We start from the raw sequence: 24834 nt of genomic DNA, 5'->3' as shown, positions 1-24834 counted from the left end.
AACCACCAGGTAAGCCCTCTATAGATTCTTTTACAGAGTTATACTGCCACCTGTTGTTTAGACATGGAAGAAATAACACACACACACACACACACACACACACACACACACACACACACACACACACACACACACACAGACACACACACACACACACACACACACACAGACACACACACACACACACACACAGTCTTGAACACTTTAAAGGTTGAAATGATTATGTTCTGATTCAAACAAAGACACATCCTGACTTATTAAAGCATCTTCATAAATATTTCAAAACACTGCACAGAAAAAAACTGCAAACCAGCCTCGAAACTGTAGGAGAGTGCTGCAAAAATTAGTCAAGAAAATGCCAAATCAGCGGAGAGATGGAATACCAAATACAAAGTGTCACAAATTATTATACTTGTTCCAGTCTGTGTTTTCAATAGAAGGGATTAAATAAAAAAGGTGGCATTTTGGAATGCAGACTTTCATAGAGATCACTACTGGTCCTAAATAAATCAAAGCTGTCATTGCAGTAAAATCCTAACCTTTGCGATTGACTGACTGTGTAATTAACAGTTGGTTCAGGTTAGGAATGAGAGCCTCTCAGCCGTTGAATTCGCCAAAGTTGAGAAGGTTGTTGTGCTCAGACCAGGCAGCGTGTTGTGCTCCATCCATCTCAGAGGCCACTTGGTTTCCGTTTGCCAGCGTGTGCCTGGCCCCGCCAATGACTGCATCACAATCAGGGCAACGTCTACTCTCCATGGCCCCTCCACACTCTGTGATGATATAGACGTGGCCATTTGGACATTTGTACCAGTGCCCTTGGCGCATCTTCATAGCTGACACAATCATTTTCCTCTCCTCTTCGCTGATCATTAAGCCTGTGAGAGGAAACTTTCGGTTTAGCTCCTTCATCATTTCTTTTACCCTGTCTTCGTCTTGCTCACTGAACTGGCCGGTCTTTTCCAGAACTTCTTTCATTGCTGCCACCTCTTTTTTGATTTTGTCACTTAGCCCTCTTTCTTGAGCTTTGTCATATCGGACGTAGAGTTCAGTCTTGAGGGTGATTCTCTGCAGCTCTCTCTGCAAATCCAAGACCTGCTGCTCGGTGAGTTTTTGATGAATGCCGTGGAGCCAAGATGTGAACTCCTCGATATCCACTAGCAGTGCGATGCTTCCAGCAAAGAGAATTTTCTCCATCTGGAACTTCTTTAGTTTCACGATTCTTTGATGGAAGTCCATCCTGTGCTCCAGGGACCACAAATCATTCGCTGTGAGACCGTCTCTTCCAAGAAGAGCCCCGATATTTAGATACCCCTTATCTCTGACAGAATCACAAGGTGGCAGGTTTTCTTTCCACTGCTTCAGAAGAGCTTCTCTGTGTGCTTTTAAATCAGCCTGATCTCCATTTATCTTTGCCTTCACCATCTCTATCTCAGCCAGGCGCTTGTTGATGTGAGATCCATAACGCAGATTCTTGCGGATTGGAGCTCGACACTTGGGACACTCCTTTAGTTTTATCACCACCTCTTCTCTGTTATCTGCCTGCTGGTTGTCGTCCATCTCCATGTACGTGTCCATGGCACTGTACTCAATGATGTGTCCACAGTCCTCTAGCTGAATGAAGCAGGCCTCAGGGTCATCCTCCATGCCAAAGAAAATCTCAGTGACTTCTTCGTGATCACAGATGCGACATTTGCTGGGACATTTGTCTCCGCACAGACCTATGCATGGATGACCACAGCTCAGGGTCTTTTCACAGGGTTTGGTGCACGGCAGACGATCACATGGCTCATGGCAAAGCTTGGTGCAGCTTTGATGAGGGCACTGCCAATCACAAGGCTCATTGCACGGAGCGCAGGGCTCTCCACATGGCTTATTACACTTGCTGTGGATGCAGCGGTTCTCGCAAGCTCTCTTACAGGGGGGGCAATCCCGAGTGCAAGGCTCCCTGCACTTGTGGGAGCAGATCAGGATACGGTCACACTGGTGAGAACACGAGCGGTGAAACCTCCCCTGATGACACTTGTCACATGTTCCCCGACAGGCGTGGCGGCATTTTAGCTGATGACCGCAAGGAGCATTGCAGGCAGGCACCTTAGGGCTTGTTTTGTAAAAGCAGGCATCCTGCTTGCTGTGGCCACACCTGAGCTCTAAGGGGACCTTTACTTTGCACTCACTGGTGCACGGGACCCCGCACCACATATCACATGGATGCCCGCAGTTAAGGAGCCTCTCACAGGGATTCCTGCAGGGGAATGTCGCTGGGTCCTGGTGGCAAGGGACCTTCTGTGTGTGTTGACAACTGGGTATGATCTTTTCAACCATCACTGAACATTTCCCTGGGCACTTTTTGTAGCACACAGAGGGGCACCTGTGTCCAAGCTCACATAAAAGCTTCGGACAGGGCTTCATACACTGGTATTTCTTGTGCTCAGGGTCATAGGGGTGGCAGACTCTCGTGCAAACGTGGCCACAATCCAAACGAAACTCGCAGGGCAGGGTGCAGCCCCCCTCTGGAGCTTGTTTGAAATCTTTGGCACAAGAAGCTTTAACTTCTTGATCAGGATGATTCTGACAGCGCAGGGTCAGAGCATGGCCAATTTGTCCGTTGTCTTTCAAGGTGCTGAAAATGTTGCTCCACAGCTTGACTTTTCCCAGCATTGCACTGTTGCAAATGCAAAACAGACCTTTCTTTGCACGGGACAAGGCGACACAGACGCGATTGGGAATGTTCAGAAAGCCAGTTCTCCCTTGAGGGTTGCTTCGGACCAGAGACAGCAAGACAATGTCATTCTCTTCACCCTGGTACTTGTCCACCACATGGACTTTGACCCCCTTGAACTCGCTTGCAGGCATGATGTTGCGCAGACACTGAAGCTGGCCAGTGTAGGTGGTGAGAATGGTAATTTGCTCTGGTTTGTAGCCCTGATGAAGGAAATAGCGACAAAGAGCGACGACAAACTCTGCCTCATGCTTGTTCTTATGGCTTTTTCCATCTTTGATTTCTTCTTCAAGGTGGTAGTGTTCCACAAAGAACAAACTGGCATCAACACCCTGAAAGACAGGATTTAATGAAAAAAAATTAGGTTATTTTTTTGATACTAAAACATTCTTTCTAATTTAGGATGACTTCCTTGACACTTTCTTGACAACACAGATACTTTTTGTCCTTCCAGCCTAGTAGGACCAGGACACGCTTTTTGAGGGGGGGGGGGGGGGGGGGGGTGTACACAATACACACCTTGATGTTTTCATATTTCAGCACAGAGGGATGGTTTTCCAGCTCTGTGTAGATGTGTGGGGTCAGGAGGCGGGCAATCTCTGGCCTCATACGATGCTAAAAGATTTAAACACAAATAAACATGATTATTCACACATGGAAACAGAACACAGTGACAAATGCTTTCCTTTAAATGTATCATTGATCAGTACATCATCCAATCAGATAAACACAGACCTGGTAGTTGAGTCTGACATAAGGGATCTCCATGTTCACCAGCCTCTCAAACATGGACAGCTCCAGGTTGAAGTTCTTGGCGAGGTCGTAGACTGTGGCGCTTGGGCGCAGCTAAGGAAATCACAAATGCTGATTAAATGCTGCAAACGCTTGAGTTTAATTATTTATTCTGGTAATGAAAAAGAAAAGAATGATGGCCAGGGATGTGAAAAAATATGTTCAAAGGGAAGGAGATTTTTTTTTTCAGAACGAATTTTGAGAATTAACTTGTTAATAAAATGCAAGTACAAGCTCCAAACCATTAATTTTGCTTGCCAATGTCAGCAGAGTCTGTTTTCCAACGCAGTCACAGCAAAATCACAATAGATCAGAATCCAGTCCGTCATAGGGCACTGTATCTTAAAGGCTTCATTTTAAGTCAATGTCTTAACTCACACAGGCCCTCCTTTGTTGTATTTCACCTGAGTATCTGACCCAGCAAGTCAAAGCCTTCTAGATGAGGTACAAGACTTCTATTTTGCCAGATGCTGGAGTAATGGCACAACAATTTGCTCAAAGCGGATTGAGCAGGACAGGAAGTTGAAACCACATTAAAACACCAAGTTGATTTTCAAGCGCCAACACCTGATCATATTCAACTTATCTATAACAACAACCAATATAATGTAAGATTATATGACTAGTAAAATGAGCACTGGGTTGGCTCCACTTATGTCAGTTTGTTGTTGTTATTGTAGTATTGTATTTTAATATAATCTGGTGTCCACATGGTTCATTTTATTTTGAAAGTCACTGGATGTTTAAAATGTAGTAACAGTGCCTGACTTCCTGTCCTGTTTGATCTGCCCTGTACATTTTTCATGTACATTTGTGCTCTGGCAAAATGAGATGCATCTCTAGTCCGCAGCACTCCGACCTGCCGGAGCTGGGACAAAACCGGATCACAGGAGGTAGTGCAAGTTGACACACTAGCTTGAATAGAAACTTATCAGATCTGGTACCCAGAGACGCATCTGGTGTACTTTGGCTTTCATTATGGGTGTGGGAAGTGATGCCAGCTGTCTGGCGTGAACACACAGCCGGTGTAAGGCAACAGCTGAGAAGCACACAGTCAATACTCGAAGGAACAGACATGAATCTGATGAGTCTGTAAATCGCCATTGAGGTTTAAACTAGCACAAGATGTTCGCTTACTTAACAAATCTAACCATTCACGAATCCGTTAACCAAAAGCTACCTTATTCTTCATAGAATGAGGAGTTTGCTGAGATATGACAGCCCCTTAGTTTGATAACAGTTTCTGTCGAGCATCTCTATAACTTCATTTTTTGCATTACCAAGTTTTTAGCCAGTTTTGCTTCTGTGTGCGTGTGTGTGTGTGTGTGTGTGTGTGTGTGTGTGTGTGTGTGTGTGTGTGTGTGTATGTTTGTGTGTGCATGTGTGTGTCTGTGTCTGTGAGTGTCTGCAAACCTGCTTTCACCAGAGGACAGAGTGTGATTGTGCATGTATGTGGGAGGGGTGTGGAGGAGGCAAGACCAATTCTAGTATAAATGTGAAACATTGTGTTCTGCTCGATTCAACACCAAACCTGTGATTAATGAGCGGTGCAACAATGCCAAAGCTTATTTTACCAGGGAAGTGTGATCCATCCACCTCCATTACATGCACACATTCAAGTCTGGGTTTCACTCAAACAAAACTCTGAAGCCATTTGTCAAAGCTTTGACTTCATGGACCAGTGTTCAGAGCAATGGAACAGACAGAGCTGTATGTGCACCATCAGTACATCTCGTCTTGTTTGCTTTTCAAACATGTTTTTACCAACACCTGCACTTGTTATATTATCCAGAAATTTGAACTGAGGAAATCCAGGAACTTTCATTTTGACTCATTTATTTTGCACTTTTTGTCATTGCATGTTTGCCACATTAAAATGCACCCACTTGTGTAAATCAGAGAAGGGAGCCTCGGGCACAGTGGTAAGTTACTTTCATATTAATCTGGTGTACCTGGTACACGAGTATGATCTTTGATTCCCAAGCCTAGGCTACAATAAATGCAATCTTCAAGTCAAACTCCATTTGAAATTCCAATCTTGTACTTGCAAAACTTTGTGTACAACTGTAACTCAGTCAGGGTTGTTTGTACAGTCAAATGCATGCATAAATTCATGCATAAACAGTGCAACAAGCAAATATTATAAAGGAGCGGGCAGAAGTTGCACAGCGAGGGCAGAATATTGAAACGTGTGATGAAATTGTGTGCGGTTGTGATAACACTCCGCAGATTGCTAGACAGGCTGCCTGGCCATATGTCCTTGGCAGGCCCTGACAAGTTGTTCAATAGTCTGATGTCCAGCATATCACTCCTCACTTTTCTCTAACTCAAGCTCTTGTAATGGCTGGCATGAGAAGGATGCTTTTTCACATTTCCCTCAAGGCAATCTCACCAACAACCACACAAACGAACAAATTCCCTCATGACAGGTTGTCCTTTGCATTTACCTGGGTTTGAAAACGAGGTCATTTCAATCAAGAGTTTGAAGGCTTGTTAAAATAAAGCAGTGCACAAATTATAAAGCCGAGTTTAATGAGATGTCACTGCAACAGATTTTGTAATGTTTGTTATTCCATTCCACATAATTTGATATCTGCCTATTTATTCAGATTAAATGCAATCCCAAGAGAGTGAGCCGGGCAGCTAGCTCCATGCTAACGGCTCACTGTTGGTTTGTGGTGTTGTGTCGAAAAACAAGCCAACATTAGGACAGAACAGTGAGAATTCTCAACCTTTCTGTCATACTTTTACAGATTTTGTATCCATAGAAATATTTCAAATTATGAAAGTACATAAGAGACATAACTTACTTTAACAAAGCCCCTGCATGACTTAACTATTAATTCATATCGTGTTGGAAAGACAAAGACCTCACTAACCTTTCTTCAGATCTTTCTCTAGCTGCTGTCAGTGAAATAAAACAGTTTGAGTTTTCACCACTGTGACTTGGGAAACCTTTTGTCTGTGTGAGTGTTTACCTGCTGGTGGTCCCCGATGAGGATGAGGTGTTCGCAAGCCTCACTCAGTGTGGTGATCGTATGAGCTTCCAGAACCTCTGCAGCTTCTTCAACAATGACCAGACGTGGACGCACTTCCTGTAGTAGTTTTCGGAACTTGGCTGCTCCCGTTGTTGTCATCCCAATCACCTGATGGACATATTTATTGGTTTATTCTCACATCTTTTTCTGGTTTTATGATTTATTCTACCATTCTGCTTTCCTTACACCTTAATTATGCAAATCATCAACCCAATTTATTTAGTTATAACTTTTCTCAGTTTGGAAACATCTCTTAAAGCACTGTTTGACATTAGATGATATGATACCTTGGCTTTCCGCAGCACACAGAGGCTCTCATGCCTTTTTACTTCAGCCAGTCTGTCCACTGCGTTCTGAAAGGACTGTTCGCACTCCAGGACTTTGTTGCCCAGTTCCTCCCTGTAGCGTGCCACCCACAACCTGTAGACACAAAATATACCAACAATAGTAACAACACTGTGATAGCTTATGTCATCTTACAATCTCCTGCTGCTTCTTGAAATTTACTAAGAACCTGCCAAGGAAGATGTTATTGTTTTTGATACTGCAGTAAGTGTACTCATCTGCTAAAAGCAGGAGGTATAAATTTTGTCTTAAAAGGTAATCGCCCTTTCTGTCAGTTTAAAGGATAATTAAGAAAATGTAAACAGGAGTCCTCACAGTCTTAACTCTGAGGTGAGAAGATCCTCTGGGAAACATTTTCCTGGTGATTACTTGACTTAATTATACACACTGGGGATAGAGCACTTGTACTAAAGCAAGGCTGCTTGGGGGATTAAAAAGGAGGAGAGGGAGGGATCAGAAAAGGGAGAAGGAACTAAGAAAGACAGGATATCAGAAAAGTCACAGGTGTTGACCTACCGATAGAGTCTCCATCTATCTCGCATGCTCAGGGTCCAAATGTCCACGACAGCTCTCTCTTCTGTATCTGTCATTATGGAGGTCTCCCCCAGCTCTTTCTTGATGTAATTTTTTATTCTTCTCCTCTCTTCTGGTTGGATCTGGATCAGAACAAGGTCAACTTTGATTTTCAAGGGTTTTATCGATGAGCTATATAAAGTTTGAACTCTTTTTGTGGTATGTACTGATGGATTTAAATATGAATAAGAAAGAGAATGATGCATCCTTTTAGTGTTTGCAGTACAGATGACAGCAATCATTGTAATTTGTCTCCTCAATGATCTCACACTGCAAATGAGAAAACTGGACTTTCCTCATATATGTATTTTAAAAACTGTTCTCCTTTCAGCAAAGACTACAGGCTTCTTTGCAGATGAACTAATAGTGACATGGATTAGAAATTTTATAAACCATGCAAAGATCTTCTTCAGCACTTTTAAAAGCAGGTGATTTTGCACTCAATCCTGCCACTTGCTTTGGGCTATTTCACTATTCACTACCTGACAGGTGGTGGCAGTAATGTGCCAAGAAATTAAGCACTAGGCCAAAAGAAGAAGGTGAGGTGAAGTCTGCAGGGAAGCAAATAACTGGTGTTAAGTGTGGAACTTTCAATATTTCCAGTGATTCAAATCTTAAATTGTTTTGTGTGAAATGAAATCAGTGAGATGGTTTTTACAAAAGGAAACTGCCCAGTGCATCATCTTTAAGGGAAATTATTATCACACAGAAGTCCACTACTTTCTCTCAGTTAATAATATCTATAATAACAATTCAACACTTGAGAGTTAAAATCTTTAACCCATCACAATTACCTCCCAGACTCCCTCATTTGGTCCGCTCTGCTCCACCTGGATTTCAGCGTTCCCAAGGTTCATGGCAAGCATCATTTTTTCTGCCACTCTGAGAGCCTTCTGCATGTCAGCCTTCTTTCTGTTTTCTCTGCTAGCTCTGGGGTCGATGTGGTCTTCAATAATCCGGTCTGCCATGATCATGTCTGCTTCCTCTGCAATTTCAATGAGGTCCTCCTCCTCGTGCGACCACATTGCTCCCTCTGGTGCAGTATCTATGAGTAAGAATCAGTATGAGGAATATTTCATTTACCAGTGTGAGAAATGTAAGTGAAAACACAAAGAAAGGACTTGTTTGAAAAGTGGCTCTAACTTTTCAGTGGACATTTTTATCGCACAAATAAGGCAAAATTCAAAAACACCATTTGTCAGTGTGGGTACAATCCAAAATGATCATTCTAAACTCATATCTAAAAGTCTGAAGTGCTGTCACAACAGTTAAAAGATCCTGATTTTGAAATCTACTTATACGGTTTCAGTGGAGCAACACCAGCAGACAAGCCCTCACCTTCAAATCCATTTGCATACTCTGTCTCCCTCTGCTGGAAGGTGATGGCACCCAAACCCAACCACTCCATCAGCAGACTGGGCCTCTTCTCAGAGCCCATCATCACAAAGCCATCATGAGCCTGTGAAGCATTCAAATAAACAAATATGACTTCTAATCCATCCATGGTGCAGTTTTGTGCTTATTAAAACAGGAATATGTTTTATATATTTACTAGGACTCACAATATGTTGATACAGGCCGGTCCAGTGCCTGAGTAAAATGTAGTTCTGGAGGAAGGTCTCATGCAAGACGCCTTTCAGACAACACTCCATCTTCACAGTTTGAGCTTTTATCTTCTTCTCCTCCTCGTCCAACCTCTCATAAATCTGATGAGCAGATTACAAATACAGCTTTTTGGTTAAAAAAAACATACACATGCTATAAATTTGTAAATATGGAAGTAAAGCATGATTTCCAAGGATTATTCTACAGCATGACCTCACCTCACGCTGAGCAAAACGCAGCTGGTAGGGTGTCGATGGTTTGTCACGCGAGTGGATTAACTCCCTGAGGTTGAACTTTTTCAGGACCTCGCTGCTGCTGCGGCCTCCTACTCTTACAATGTCCCTTCCCAGAAACTTGTAAATACCTTTGATGCAGAAGAAAATATGTCAGTATGAAAACCTTCATTAAAATATTTAAAAAGATTTCAATTATTGCGTGTACACTCAAAATACTAAAAATTCACCTTCCAGGAACTGATCCAGGGCATGGTTCGTGTAGCACACAACCAACATCGGAACCCTGTCATCTATTGGTCTCCACAGTTCCTCATTGGTCAACAGAGCCTGAGCAATCTTGAGCCCAACGTGGGTTTTTCCTGGAAAAAAACAATCAATTTATGATGCACTGCTTCTTTACAGGAGTCATATTTTAGTGTTTTTTTCAAGTTTCTGAAAAAAGTCTTGCAAAGTTTTCTAAACAATCTGTGAAATGCACTTTACACTTTTTATTCACCTTTGACCATAGTGATAACTCCTACAATGCATTTTCAGTGTCTTACCAGTGCCAGGAGGTCCCTGTATGATTGCCAGCTCCTTGGTGAGGGCCAGCTGGAAGGCTCTCATTTGAGACTCATCCAGCCCCAGCTCCTCCATTTTGGGCCAAGCCCTTGGGTCCAGGCTGCGGAAGGGCAGTCTCAGTTTATGTTTATGTTGTGGGTCGGCGACAGCTTGCAGGTCATAAATGTCTAGTCTCCGTAGATAAGCTGGAGGTTCCACATCTGGGCTGCAATTCACGATGTACCTGGGAAAATTTGAATTGGATAAACCAGTGTCAAGACACAAATATCTCAATTAGTTGAATCTCATACGATTTAAAAAAAAAGGTCATGGGAAGAAAAGATACAACTTACACAAACACACTGCAAAAGACAAGAAGGAGCTTCATTTTTTTTAAAAAGTGAGAATGTGGCCACAAGAGACACTAATACAAACATAGTAAAGAGCAAAGACTATCAAAATATATGGATATATTAACTGGGACATCATCATCTTGTTTTGGGACCTGGATTGAGAATATTTGAGTGGCCTGGTGGATATGCATTGTTCAAGTATTCCCTGCTCAGTCATCTACTTTTATCTAGGTGGCACCATGATATAAACATCATCATAAGTTGGTGAAGCAATGCGACCATGATCTCCTGAAGAAAATGAGAAATTTAGAAGATAAGTCAAAAGACTCGTTTGCAACCTACATCATCATAAAGAAAAGCACACATTTGGCAACAGAAGCAGCTTTTGGTTCCATTCATTCAGATGGGTTAGCGTTCCTTAAACTCTGAATAGAAACCATAAGCAGCGTAACAATGTTTGATTGTTTCATAAAACGATACACCAGTGTAGACTCAAGTTCTACAGAATTCTGACAGGTTCACGACTGTTTTAGAGAGACCGGTGTTATAGAGTTAAGCGTACCCATGCTGACTGTTGAGCTTTAGACAAAAGTGCAAGTCATTGTCAACTGATAGTCACCAGTTAACAGGGTTGTACTTTATACTGCAACACCAGTGTCATCTGTTGCAAATAGATGATATTTACTGCAGATATTTTAGCATTCAAATTTGCATCTGAAATTGAGAGAAGCATCTATAAAATAACTATCTGATAAAAGATGTGTTGTGTTATGGATTTCTCCCATGGTGCCGTTTTGAAAGAAATCTTTACTTTGAGGGAGTCAGATGAGAAAGGTCTGGGAGACAGATGGCCGGCTAAGTGTCTGATATAAATACATTACTGAGAGGCGTCTATAAAGGGTGCTGTGACTGCAGACAATAAGCCAACTTTTGAACTCATTCATGCATGATAGCTTTATAGGAATACCATGGTGATCAAATTAACTTGTGCCAATTAAAAGTGTTACTACTGAACTTTCATTGTTCTACATCTACCCCCACTTCCCCTTGTCTAAGTCCTGCGGAATTGTGTAAAAATGATGACCTTGGTGGTGAAATCACAAACTCCTCCGAGCACACGGACACACAATCTTACCTCTGAAAGGGCAGACTGTCTTCCTCCTGTTCCTGCAGGCCCTCGAGAACATAGCGATATGCCTCAAAGTAGGCTGTTGTCTCAACCATCATGAAGGACTGACCTTTCTGCAAAACAAATGTGTCTGTCTTTAAATCCGCTTTGTATAAAACCATATATACTCATACTAAAGTACGTACTTTTTGCACCTTTTAAAGTCTGGCTTAAAGTTTGTTTTGATATTTTTCCATCCTCATTCCCAGATGGTAAATTAAATACTCAAAATACATATTTACATTCAAAAGGTCTGACTATCCTGTCAAATAAAAGTACTTTTATTATACCAGTTGCAGACTGAATAGTGACAGTTGTCACACTTTCTTTTTCCCACCTGAAGTGTTGACAGCTTGAACCTGCTTTCTTCGGTAAAGGCAATCTGGACATATCCCTTACTCAGGTCTTTAGGTTCACGGTCAGACACAGTGGCAAACAAGAAGGTTTCAAAGTTATCACTGGACAGGCAGACTAGGGATCCAAAGATAAGTCTCTTGGTGTTCTCCCAGCGCACAAACTGAGGAAATATAAAGGTTCAGTTTTTATTTTCAAAAATGATTTTTCATGGTACTCAAAAAATTGAAGATATCCAACTGTAGACCGACCTTAAGTGGGGTCACGTCAAATTGGACCACATAAGCAAGCCCAGAGTGTGTGCACTTCGGCACAACCAGCTTTGTGTCAAAATACACCCTGATGTCATCAAAGTGCTTCTTCTTAAGCACATCTTCACTCCTTCCCATGTCTTTTTGGTTCCAGAGGATATTCTGAATCCCCTCACGGAGCGGCCGCACAAAGTCCTCTCTCAGTAACCGGAAGTGTGTGTCAAGGTACACGTGGGTGTTAGTGTAGCGCTTAGAGGTTAAGTTGGGTCTGAGGAAGGGCCGTTCATCGTTATGGAGCTCTTCATATGTCGGGTAGATGGGTATGGTACGGAAATCTTCCAGGTCCTCTTCACCTGGGAAACAAATCACAAACAGAGACATAAAAGAGCTTTACAATATGAAGTCTTCTCTCAGGAAACTTGGGTAGAACTGTCAAATATATGCTGTTGTACTGCAATTTTTTTGTGCAGAGGTTTGGTGGGAGGCACTAGTATTGTGATATTAAATCCTCTAATAGTTATTTGTTTTAATCCGTACTAGTTCAAAACATGTAACAATACTACCTGGGTTATCACCTCCATTGGTCAGTAAGGCATAATTATCCTTATCAGAGCGTAGAGTTCCCTCAGAGGATTTCTGCTCTAAGTGCTTGACCAGGTCCTGAAGACGCTCCACTTTCTGCTCCAGTTCAGGCTGCATGTCAATTCCTGATGCCTTGAGGGTTCTGATGGAGGTTTCAATCAGTGTTGCTGACAGAGTCACAGTGCCAAGCGAGCTTGCAGGGAAAGTGTTGAGGATCTAAAAGACAATGAAGGAAGATTCAAGAAAAAAAAAGTACTTGTAGTTCTGTTTGATTTTGAACACTGAAAAGCAAGTTTAAACAAAGAATTGAAATCTCTGAAATCCTTTTTTCCCCCTTTTGTTTTTTTTTTTCATTAGTTTGATGTTGGTAGCACTCTTGTTAGATTACCTTTTTGTAAATCCAATAAAAACACGTTAATAGTTTTGGAGGGATACAATCTAATTACCTACAGGTGTTGGTTCCTAATTTAAATTCTGATTGTTGCAATAGATTTAAAATTTTGTTTTTAGTGGGTCATGAGTCTATTTTATTTCAAGTAGATTTGGCTCAACTGCTATTTCATTAAAGGCCGAAAAGATGATTCACATTGTTCCTCTATGTATATTCATATGTTTTTTTATACACTTTCCTCTATTCACCTCAGACAGAATGGTCACGATGTTGTCCAGTTGCAGAGGGTATCGTGCCCTGCGTTCAGGGTTGGACTCTAATCCCATGCCCACCAGGTAGTGGGGCAGGACAGTGCGAAGGAACCCAGAATCTTTCACGATATTGGCCAGGTGCTGCAGGGTTCCTCTGTTAGTCCTCGCTTTAAAGGCTTTACCCATAACCAGGCAGAAGAGCTCAACCATGTCCTTCCTCATTGTGGTCTCGCTCAGAACCTCTTGCAGAGCTGGTTTGGTCGACAGGGTGATGGCCACAAAAGATGGGTCTTTTTCAGAGAGTTCTTCTAGAGTTTTATAGCCCAGGCCATTGCCTCGTGGTGGCCCAGTCCTGCCTGCGGACTTTGCTCTTTCTCCATTTTTATCTGCTTTGTCTCCTACACCATCTTTCCCCACACCTCCTCTTCCTCCCCTCCAATCTACACTCTTTCCTCTGCTCTGCCATCCTTGTCCACCTTCTCCTCCTCTCTGTTTAGCTCCACCCCCCTGACCACCTGATCCTCCTTTTGCTTTAGCCCCTCCCCCTTGACTTCCTGTTCCTCCTCCTTTTGGTTTAGGCCCTCTCCATTGGGTCCATGTATCCCCTCCTTTCGGTTTAGCCCCACCACCTGTTCCTCCTTTTGGTTTGGCACCACCCCCTTGACCATCTGCACCTCCACCTTTCTGTTTTGCACCTCCCCCCTTGCTACTTGTTCCTCCTCCAAATCCATTCACCCCACTTGCGCATATCATTCCCTGTCCCATCATGCCTGTCTTAAAAACACCATCACCACCACCTCCTTCATCTCCTCCTCCTCCATCTGTCCTTGTCTTGCTTTTTCTACTTCTTACTCTGCTTCTCTTATGATTAGCTTCTGCAACATTGCCATTTTCATCAGTTTCACCTGGGGAGAAGAAAAATAACAGGTTCACATTTCATATATGAGCAGTTTGTGCAAGATTTATATTCAAGTGCCCCAGCTGGTTTTGAACTTAGTTATCCCTGTGCTGACTAAGCTGCACTTAACACTTAGACTTCAGCTTTATGTTTGATAGTCTGACTTTGAGCTACTCTATCAAATCTGTAAAAGTTTCATCTAGGTGTAACACAAAAAGAAAGTCTAACTGATGCAAAAAAAAAAAAGCAAGTTGCTGTAACTTTTGGTCTGCTTTAGTGTTACACTTAAGTTTTGACTTTTCCATATTTACCATCAGTTGGTTCTCTCCTCCATAGGCCATCCATAGGCTCATGCGTGCTTACTTTCCCTAGGGGAAAGAAAAGGGATTTCAGGATGATAAAATAATAGTAATAGTGATTCATGGTTACATAAATCCATGAAAAAAACATCAGCTAGCACCAAAAGTTTTTTTTCCCCTCCATAAAGGTGCTATGACTGTAATTGCTACTTCTGAAACTTTCTGTTATCAGTATTTAGATGGTGAAATGTCAAGGAACTGTTAAAAGTCAGATAAGAAGGAATTATGTCACTTTATAGTTTCTAAGGAAAACAAAACAACAATTCGGTGTGCGATCTCAGAACAAATGTAATGTTTTTGAGCAGAATTGGGTGCTCATTTGGGTGCAACATTTTAACTATGCAGACATTTAAATCCAAAGCATCCTGCTTTTCCAGTGACTTTCTGCTTTGAGTGTGTTAATAGTATCACACAAATGAGAGTGCGACCTCTAGTGGATGCAGATGATTGGAGCTAGTTAGGTTTCAATTCACCTGAACTGGAATGAGTAATTGAGAGAACTGGTATGGTGAAGGTTTGCGGCTAAGATAAAACATGTTACTGCTACAAAAGCTTTTATTCACGCCCTGTAATTCTCATTCCCAACATACGAGGTTATAATTTTGTCCTGACATTATTTTATGTTTTTTATCCGAATAATTTTACCCGAATGCTTAAAATTAGTTAGTATTTCGAGTTAAATGTGTTTGTTTTTTTCTCCAAGACGTTTGAAATTTAGCAAGGTTGTTCGAGTCAACTCTCCCTAAACGCAGCATAAAGAAAGGATTTTGTAGACTAATAGAGAAATGAATAAAAATAAAGAGAACTTACCACGTATAAAAGTCTCTTTCTATATCTACGTCGACTTGAACTCGTTAGCTCGCAGACAGGTCCTCTTCCTCCCTGCTGCTGCTGCTGCTGCTGCTGCTGTCACTGTTGCTGTTGCTAACACTCAACGCTGACTGTGCAGGAAGCTGCTATTTAAATGCTCTGTCTCTCTCTCGGTTTCGTTTCATCACAATAAACCTGGGAACACACCACACCTAGCAGACAGTTTGAGTCAGGAAAAGGCTATGACTAAGAAACACATGAGTTACATCTTTGACCAAAACTTATAAAGCCTTACATGCGACAGTTTTCAGCATCCTTCGTCCTTTGTGGTAAGGATATGGAAGAGAGTGGAATAATGAGTAGCCAGTGTTCTCGTCACACGAGTGGTAGGATGATGTCCCTGGAAACCAGTTTTTGAAGGGTAAGCTTGAGAAGAAATTAAGAAAGAGGATTCATAGGTATTTAAAAATACTCATAACGATTCACAGGGCAGTTTACGACAAAATAACAATGTAGGCATTTACATAGTGTAGTCAGTCAAATATTAGCAAATTTGTGACAGTTGACGTTAATTCTTGGAGAATCAATGGCTTGGCTATTTGTCACCAAAGCATGCACTGCAATGGCACAGGTGGTTCTGATCTGCAAATTAGAGGCTCAGTCAAGTTATTTATAGTTCACTTATAAGTATGGCATCACATTTGGTTTTCTTGTAAATTACTTACCAAGTACTAGTATTGAGATTGTAATGAAGCCACAGTGTTATCCTGTGCAAATTAGTACCGTAAGCTATAAAACACCATCAGACACAATAAATGCGGTGCCTTTTGGGTCATAGAAATGGTAATATATATATATATATATATATATATATATATATATATATATATATATATATATATATATATATATATATATATATATATAGACGTTTCTTCTTAAAAAAAAAACATGACTCTAAGCTTTATGACAAGCATAAAGGTCAATCTCAATCTGCTAAATTTAATGTTTTTTCAAGTTTTAAAAATATATGTCACAATGAATGTGTCCACTGTGTTGTGTCCACCGTGTTATCCATATAAGGATAACACGTGTTATCCATGTAAGGATAACAGTGGACAATAACACGGTGGACATTTTACAGCAAAAATAGCTTTCAGCCTAGCTTAGTTTTTTTTTTTTTAATTCAGTTATTTTTAGAAAATACAGCTGGATTTAGGTTGGGGATGCAAAAGGCACCGCATTTAAAGAATGACCCAAGAATAAGAATATCAGTATGTCAGTCCAAGCTTCACTGACATGTAGTGGTAAATCATTTTTCAGGACTGAAAAGAGTGGAATCCAGAATGCAGTCCAAAAAAGTGTGGCTCCACTGATCTGGCTGATCAATGAGAAACAGTTATTTTTAATATCCATCTTGAACCAAGCAGAAACCACTGCAAAAAAAATTACACTGAAAACTATAGTAAGGGTATGTGGGCCAAAAAAAAACAACATACGGCAAATTTTATGTCACTTTACTTTTAAAACGTATTAAGAAGGCAAAGATGATATTTGCATGTTTTTTGAGAGAGGACAGTCAACTCTTCCTGCAGGAACTTTACCTCAGCTAGATTAGAAAACAAAAACTCTGAGTCTCTGAGTTAAAGGTTGTAGCTGCAGTGGGATTATGAGCCTACACACACCTCACTGCTTTGGGGAATACATTTCAGAACTAAGTAAAACCCTGACAGACTGTTGTAACAGGACTTGCAAAATGCTTTACAAAATAAACATAAACAATAAAAGAGGAATATAAAGACCAAAAATAAATAAATAAATAAATTAATAAGAAAGAAAGAACGAAAGAAAGAACGAAAGAAAGAAAGAAAGAAAGAAAGAAAAATATCACAAAACTATCATAACTATAACAGAAGTTAATTGGTCCTGCATGGTATGCTGCCCGAGAAAAAATAAAAGCACCAAAGCACATCCATAAGAATGTGGTGTTGTTGTTTTTAAACTTATATGAAATTGAATTGAGCTAGCATAATATTGTATGATACATAATTTTAAGTGATTCAGCATTAAATTTGTAGGCATGTCTCAAACACAGATCTTTAATTCATACAAAAGTCCATGGTCAGCAGGGGCAACAGAGTCATGTAAACATACATATAGGCCTTTATTGTACACATGCCCATATCACTCTTGAACACGAAAACAAGTCACAAATAAAATACATAAAAGAGTAATTTCTGTACAAGTAACACATGATAAATTTGTCAATAACTGGGAAATGAAACTAATTTTTACTGTTTGGTAGGGGAGGACGCCACCCTCCAGCCGAGTCATTTTACGTCATGTTCGTGCTACGTCATCATTCAAGCTGAGCAGGGAGGCTAGCTGAAGCTGTTGGCCGCCTCCGTCATTGTAAACATGTAGCCGTTTCCTCGGTGTTACCGTCCTGGCATTCAGCGGTATCTCCTCATAGAAAACCGGTTTGTCGGTAGTGTAAATAACAATGGCCGTGTTTCTAAGTATAGCAGATTTGGAACCAGGGCTGAGCGGCGGTAGCTTGATAATAAGCTAACAGTGAATAGCTAATATTGGGCCGTGTTTGTATGAAGCTGGCCTTGCTAATTAGACAGCTAAAGCGGGCTAAACCGAGGTTAGCCAAACAAAGGAGGATGGAAAGTAACATTATCTAACTCGGATACGTAACGAAGTAGAAATTATGAAGAACTCTCGAAGCTCTGGTGCCTCGTCACCAGTGAATGGGAAAAAAGGTAACAGAATATATTGTTGCTTGTCTCAAAGTTAGAGGCTCTCGTGATTTTGGCACTTTAGGGACCAAAGTGTCTTAATACTGAGCATATGACTGCTGTTGCTGTGGCTTACTTGCCCCCCATGGCTCCAGTACTGTTGTTTACTTACGTTGACTGCTTGGAAAGCAATGCTAACTCTGACATTTGACAAACAGGATAAAAGTCAACACATGCTAACAAGCTACTTAAACACTATGTTTCCTGTGCCTCAGACTGGGACACCAAACGTAAGAGGAAAATTGCGGACATCACGCAGGCCCTCAGTGTGAGTCCCGTGGATGTGGCAGCTTTGAGGAGGATGGCTATCAGCGAAGGAGGACTGCTGACAGATGAGATACGATGTCAAGTTTGGCCTCGCCTCCTCAACGTCCCCCCCAACATCCTGGATCAAGAGCCAGGTATCATAAAACAGCTTCATGTTTACAAACCGAGCACTCAAATCTACAGGATGCATGCCAAGTATTATCACACAGTCTTAGCAGGTGCATGCTCCCTCAGAAGCTACAGTTGTGCCTGGTATAATGCTGGGTTGTATGAGGAAAGATTTAGATGCATAGGGGGTTCCCTATCAACTTTGTTTCCTCTTTACATGGTTAGGTTACAATTAACAGAGGCATTCTGGGTATTGCTTGCAAGATGTAGCTGTGCAGAGTAGTCAGCAGCTGTGCCCTTCATGGTTAAAGATCATTAACACATTGGTATAAAAGTATATAAATCTATAACTGTACAGAATACTTGGGACATACGATACAACTCAGTCTATTTCACAGCACTTGTCTGATATTCCAATTCTGATGGTGTCATGTCTTGTCCAGAAAAGGTAGAGCGGGAGAATAACAAGGACTACAACCAGGTGTTGCTTGATGTCCAGCGCTCTCTTCGGAGGTTTCCTCCTGGTAAGTAAAATCTCAGTGTAACTAAGTCTTTTGTGAAGCTGTGTGCAATGGGAATATTTGTACAGAATGCACAGCAGAGCTTTGTTTCACCAGTCCTGATGACTATCTAGAGAATTTAAACCTCCTGTGAAAAGTTTTTGCTGGTTGTGAAACAGACAGGAATCAATATTAATGACTTGTCATGAACAAAGGAAAAATCAGGGACAAGTTGAATTATTTCATGTTGCCATATTTGTGCCTGACACTGTTGATGTGTCATAGGGGTCAGATAAATTTCCAGTGATTATCAGGATGCCACAAAAAAAGTTTCTAAACATTTTCAAATGCAAAGACACGTTGGACTGTTTATTGACAGTCAGAGGAATCAGGACTCACACGTGTACAGGGCAACATCAGCAAAAAGATAAGAGACTTAGTTCAAAGGAGATGCTGAACTCCAGAGGAATAAAATCATTTCACCAGAACTTTAAGTGTTGAAGGGCTGACACTTTTTCTTTGAAAATCCAAGGTTTTATTGTTGTAAATTGCCACCACTGATTTTCCTCTACAAGTTTTTTTCTTCATTTAAGATGGTCTTCAGTAAAAATCTTAAATTGCTGCTCAAAATTGAGGCTTTGCTTTTTGCCTATAGTTGTTGTTAGTGTTACTGTTTCTGATTGTCTACTTGGTACATGAAAAAAAGCCAAGAGTGCTCTTTAGAGAGATTGTGATTGTTTGAAAATGCAGCAGAAAATGAGAAAGGCAAATTGTAAACAGAAGCTGCAAAACACACTCACACACAATGATGTTAAAAGGGTTAATATTCACATTTGGCTCAAATCCCATATCCACCGAGCCTCTACAAACACAACCAGTGTCTGTCACACTTGCATTAATACCATCCTCTATGTTCTTGATTAATATATATTACAAAAAAACCCACACCGTCTTTTTGTAAACTGAAAGTAAATGTGTTTCATTTTGTGTGGACTTTTTCAGGTATGCCCGATGAGCAGAGAGAGGGCCTACAGGAAGAGCTCATCGATATCATCCTCCTCGTTCTCAAACGGAATCCCCAGCTGCACTACTACCAAGGATACCATGACATTGTTGTCACCTTCCTTTTGGTCCTGGGAGAGCGACTCGCAACTGCTCTTGTGGAAAAGCTCTCCACGCATCATCTCAGGTACTCCTCAGCTCATCGTTCTCTTTTTTTCATCTATCTCCCACTGCGGTCTCCTTCAGCATTAGCTCTTTAATCATTATGTGTGTTGTCTTCTGTCAGTTTATTTACTTATTCATTTTTTATTTTTTAAACAGGGACTTCATGGATCCTACCATGGACAACACAAAACACATTCTCAACTATTTGATGCCAATCATTGAGAGGGTGAATCCTGAGGTGCATGACTTCATGCAACAGTAAGATGCTGCTTTTTTTCTTTAAAAATCTTTAGAACAGGAGAAAATAAATTGTAAGTGACAGCAGCTTTACTTAAGACATCAATCAGTGAATACTAATGGACCTTAAAATATATCATTCATACTTTCTTTACATATTGTTTCCATAAGTATCTGCTTTTCAAAAGAAGAGAATATCTGACAATAAATTGTTATGGTTTGCAACAGTAATATTCAAAATGAATCTTTAAATTGAAAGTCTGTTCATTTCACTTGAAATGGCGCCACATTGGTGAGGAACATATATTTGTGGGATGAGCAGCAGAGCTGAGTATGTAGGTTGCAGCCATGAAAAATTTGCCACATCTTCTTAGCTAATGCTAAACAGCTTGCTGTCCTGAAGAATCCTCAAACAGACAATATTTTATTTAGATTTCTGGCTTTATTCTTGAGTATTATCACACACCTTTATAGATCTTAATAGTTTTAAAACAGCTAAGATCAGTTATAGACCTCAGCATGCTCACTTCAAAAGACCAATGGTTTAAGTCAGGGAGAAGGATTTGCAGGCTTACAGCAAACTGATCCTATTATGAGTTCCTCTGTAAGGACTTTACGACACAGGTCATGAAGTTAGCTGCTCGAAGTGCCATGTCAACGGTTTGTCCACATTTTTAAATGTTAAAAAAAAGGACAGAATTTTAAATTATTTATCATTTGAAGTGCTTTGCACCATTCCTGGAGTGGACTCTTTCCAAGATTGCATTGTGTGCCTTTATTTCGGAGATCAGAGCAGCAGCAACAACAGGAGGAAACAGGAAGGAAAGAGAACGTCACCACGGCTCACTTTGAAGTTTTCTGCACTGATAGAAAATGTTGTGTATTGTTTGGTTCTCAGGGCTGAGGTGGGTACAGTCTTCGCTCTCAGTTGGCTCATTACCTGGTTTGGCCACGTCCTGTCAGACTTCCGCCACGTTGTCCGGTTGTATGACTTCTTCTTGGCATGCCATCCATTGATGCCCATCTACTTTGCTGCTGTGGTAAGTTTTATACAATCAGCTCTCCTAGTTTACATTTCCAGAGATTTTTCCTAAGTTTTTGTTTTCTCTACCTTGTGTGGTAGACTCATGAGAAAGGTTATAAACTCCTCTCTGTTGCAGATCGTACTGTACAGAGAAGAGGAGGTATTGGATTGCGAATGCGACATGGCCATGGTCCATCACCTGCTGTCTCAGATTCCTCAGGATCTGCCCTATGAGACTCTCATCAGCAGAGCAGGAGACCTTTTTGTCCAGTTCCCTCCTTCTGAACTGGCTAAAGAGGCTGCCTCACATGACAGGTATTTAACTCCTACGGGTTATTGTTATAGCAACTTAAGCTTTCCTTTATGCATTTTGAACACAGCTAAAAAACTTCCTGCCCCATTTTCTCACCCACAACCCACAGAGACAACCCTGTGCTTACACTAACTGCTGCCAAGATGATAGTTAAAAAAGTATACAGCATGGCAAGGACAAACATATGAGGCTCCTGCAGGGATTACCTTTGTAAAAAATGCATATCTTAGTGGTAGCAATATTTTTATTTCTCTGCTAACAAAATGTGACAGTATTTGCAACACTGTGATCATCAATAATTCAGTCTTCTTAAGTTATTTTAACCCTCAAAGACTTAGACAGCTAGCAGTGACTCGAAATAGCTCTTTTTCTGAAATTTCCAATAACTTCTGAACCACTCATCCTGTCCAGCAACAGAATTCACCACGACAACTACTACTCCACCAATAAACATGTTTTAAGGGAAAATTTTGAATATTTGCAAATCTATTGTCTAGTAGAGACAAGACAATAGATGTGCAAACAAGAACCTGCTGGTAAAATCATGTATTTGCATGTAATTTGAAAAAGAACAACACAAAACGAAACGAGGCAACACAACAATATACAACTAAAGAGGCATTCGGTTTATTTTTGTGAAATGACCGGCTTGGTGATTTTGCAGAGGAATCATTGGATTCTGATGCTCACACCTGGGGCATTGAGGAGGGTGCACAAAACACCACTATTTGCAGATTTTTTTAAACAGTATTTTCATCCATTATCAGACAAAACAGAAGTGAAACTTGGACTTGAAATGAGGGAGAGCGTTAACAGTTTTTTCAGGTTTTAATTCTCTAGTTTTTGTCTTATTCCCCTGTAACATTAATCCTCATGGTGTCTCTGTGTGCTCCTTCTTTTCCCCTCAGCATGGCATCCTCCACCTTTAAGGACTTTGACCTTGCCTCCACCCAGCAGAGACCAGACTCTGTCCTCCGTCGACGCCGCAGACAGAAACAGGCTGCACTGGAGAGCGCTGCAGCAGCGAGCTCAGCGGGGGCAGTGGCCCAGCCTTCAGCAGCACGGCGGTTCGTCAGACTGGCTGTGATGGGCCTGACGGTGGCTTTGGGGGCAGCTGCTCTGGCTGTGGTCAACACGGCACTGGAGTGGGCCCCAAAGCTGGACTTATTTCCGTGAACTTGTATCTTTGACCGGATCTAGATAACGGGTCTGTTTCCAGGAACCCTTGAACAAATGAAACCACAGTCGATGACACTGTCTGGAGTGTTTTCCCTGAACTGAGATAACACTCCGGGTTTCCTCTCCAGGATGCATCTTGCAGAGGCTCCTTTTTATGGCTCCTGAAGAGCATGCACCACTTGAAAAGCTACAACTGCTGGTGTCCTGAACGAAGAATCCATCCTGTTAGAGTACGTAAACTGTATTACTGATGGTGTCGTTAATAAAGCTTATTTATATTTGGTTTTAGGATAATCTGATATCAAGTTCTGCTCACAGAGATTTATGCTGAAAGCTTGTTGGTATCATTACACTTGAAACTGCTGCCAATTAGGAGCGCTAGAGCGAATGTACGTGTGTGTGTGTGTTTGTGTGTGTGAGTGAGGTTGTTATCTATTTGTTACCTGGACTGAGACCAAAAAGAGGAGAAGTAACAGTCCTCTCTTTGTATTTCGTAAAAAAGTGATATGGCCATGAAACAAAGACACTTTTTAGAAACGATTATGACCTTTTTAGAATATTTTCCATTTGACTTGTTTAGAAAATTCCTCTTTGAGTGAAGTAAAAAGGATCTTCCTTTGTGGGGCCAAGTATGTTTAAACTGAACCACATTTACTCAGTCTCATGATTAGGGCCAGTGGGATTTGACTGTAAGAAGTTTTTAGCAAAGTGTTTGTGGTGTTATTGAAGTAAACGCACATTGTAGCGTCCATGAGATTCATTTCTTAACTATTAGTTTGAAGATTAGACCCCAGACAACGTTTAAGCGTCCACATATAGTTTGTGAAATTACAAACTTCCTCATCTGTTGTGTCTGTGTTTCATGGCTCTTAATAAGTCAAAGTTTTCCATCACTAACGTTGAGTTTTACTCCATAATTCATCAACACTAACTCACTGTCTGCTAACAGAGAATATCAGAGCTGGGGGGGGGGGGGGTCTTTTGCACTGACAGCATCTAGTTTTTCCACATCACTCTGAATCCAGCACAGAGGAGGCTTTACTCACTCTTATTTTCTAAGGCTTTTGTTTTGAACTGGAATTAAGCTTTATTTTTACACATCATTTGGTTAAATTTTGAATTGTATTAAAATTTTAGGTGCAGTCCAGCTCATTCTAGTGTTCCAGTCATTTCATCAACCATGTTAAAGGCGTTGTTGTAGAGGAATAAGATGAGAGGAAACAACACTTAGTTCAACACCTCACCCATAGATTTTTGAATTTTGGTTGCCTCTTATCATTTTGGTGTGAATTCTCCACTTAAAACTTCAAATGGGACACCTACAACGTGCAGCACAACTAAAAACTTATCATTTCAAATAAAAAAACTCAACACTGAGTGATCCCATTTCTTTATCGTACCTAACTGGTTTCTTGCCTTCTTGGGTGAACCTCTGATGTATCTGATACAGGATGTGAGAGCTATCAAATGAAGGAGTTTATAACATGTCCACTCTGAGGTGCCTGAGAGCCCGGTTGTTGAGCAGTATTGTCATTCACCGTGTATCTGCACTCAGTGGTTTTCATTTCTTTTCATTGCACTAAAAGATTTATCTGCCTTTTATGTTTATTTTGTTATAACAAATCTGTCTTACTAATGTAAAGTACAAGAAAATGCTAATAAACTAGAGTCGAAATGTGTTTGTAGTTGCATTGGTGTTTTCCATGTGCATGAACATTACCTCAGAACTATACGCTTTTTGAGAAACTAGGGTCTGAATTTAGTTCAGGGGTAATAAATTTACGGTCCTGCCAGGAACTTTGGGAGGTGAGGCCTGCAAGATTTCTGCATCATTGCTGGAGGACCTACAGTGTTTTTATTTCACTCTTTACATGCAACAACATCAGACACAGATGTGATCAACTTGGTTTTATAACTCCAAAACAGTACTCTTCTTTCAGGCGGACAGTGTCTCTGCTGTCTTCATGCTT

The 24834-nt window shown here is 41.0% G+C and overlaps 2 protein-coding genes across 4 annotated transcripts; one reads left to right on the top strand and one right to left on the bottom strand.

Annotated features, from left to right (window-relative positions):
- Positions 1–15899, bottom strand: znfx1 (zinc finger, NFX1-type containing 1). 2 transcript variants are annotated; one of them, XM_074696378.1, is made up of 21 exons: positions 15790–15899; positions 15561–15665; positions 15266–15477; positions 14408–14464; positions 13196–14103; positions 12538–12772; positions 11975–12327; positions 11707–11886; positions 11337–11443; positions 9851–10092; positions 9536–9667; positions 9291–9436; positions 9030–9173; positions 8806–8926; positions 8262–8512; positions 7411–7550; positions 6837–6969; positions 6490–6657; positions 3455–3565; positions 3239–3334; positions 1–3051 (listed from the first exon to the last, which is right to left on the bottom strand). In XM_074696378.1, the coding sequence occupies exons 4-21, from the start codon at positions 14439–14441 to the stop codon at positions 598–600; spliced, it is 5955 nt and encodes a 1984-aa protein (XP_074552479.1). In that variant the 5' UTR covers positions 14442–14464; positions 15266–15477; positions 15561–15665; positions 15790–15899; the 3' UTR covers positions 1–597. The 2 variants fall into 2 exon arrangements, with proteins under 2 accessions (XP_074552479.1, XP_074552411.1); XM_074696310.1 differs by lacking the exon at positions 15790–15899 and having other exon boundaries at positions 15266–15460; positions 15561–15638.
- On the top strand, positions 15547–24524 carry tbc1d20 (TBC1 domain family, member 20). 2 transcript variants are annotated; one of them, XM_074696586.1, is made up of 8 exons: positions 15547–15686; positions 18285–18470; positions 18888–18968; positions 19947–20133; positions 20268–20369; positions 21247–21388; positions 21509–21687; positions 22594–24524. In XM_074696586.1, the coding sequence occupies exons 2-8, from the start codon at positions 18371–18373 to the stop codon at positions 22859–22861; spliced, it is 1059 nt and encodes a 352-aa protein (XP_074552687.1). In that variant the 5' UTR covers positions 15547–15686; positions 18285–18370; the 3' UTR covers positions 22862–24524. The 2 variants fall into 2 exon arrangements, with proteins under 2 accessions (XP_074552687.1, XP_074552606.1); XM_074696505.1 differs by lacking the exon at positions 15547–15686 and adding an exon at positions 17606–18033 and having other exon boundaries at positions 22594–24523.
- Positions 24525–24834: the final 310 nt, after the last annotated feature.

This window comes from Halichoeres trimaculatus, unplaced genomic scaffold (genome assembly GCF_033239565.1).
Source record: "Halichoeres trimaculatus isolate MK-OKI-2021-1 unplaced genomic scaffold, fHalTri1.1 fHalTri1_scaffold_1, whole genome shotgun sequence".
Lineage (NCBI taxonomy): Eukaryota > Metazoa > Chordata > Actinopteri > Labriformes > Labridae > Halichoeres > Halichoeres trimaculatus.
Note: the sequence above shows the minus strand (reverse complement) of the source record. Positions and strands in the feature narration are given on the sequence as shown.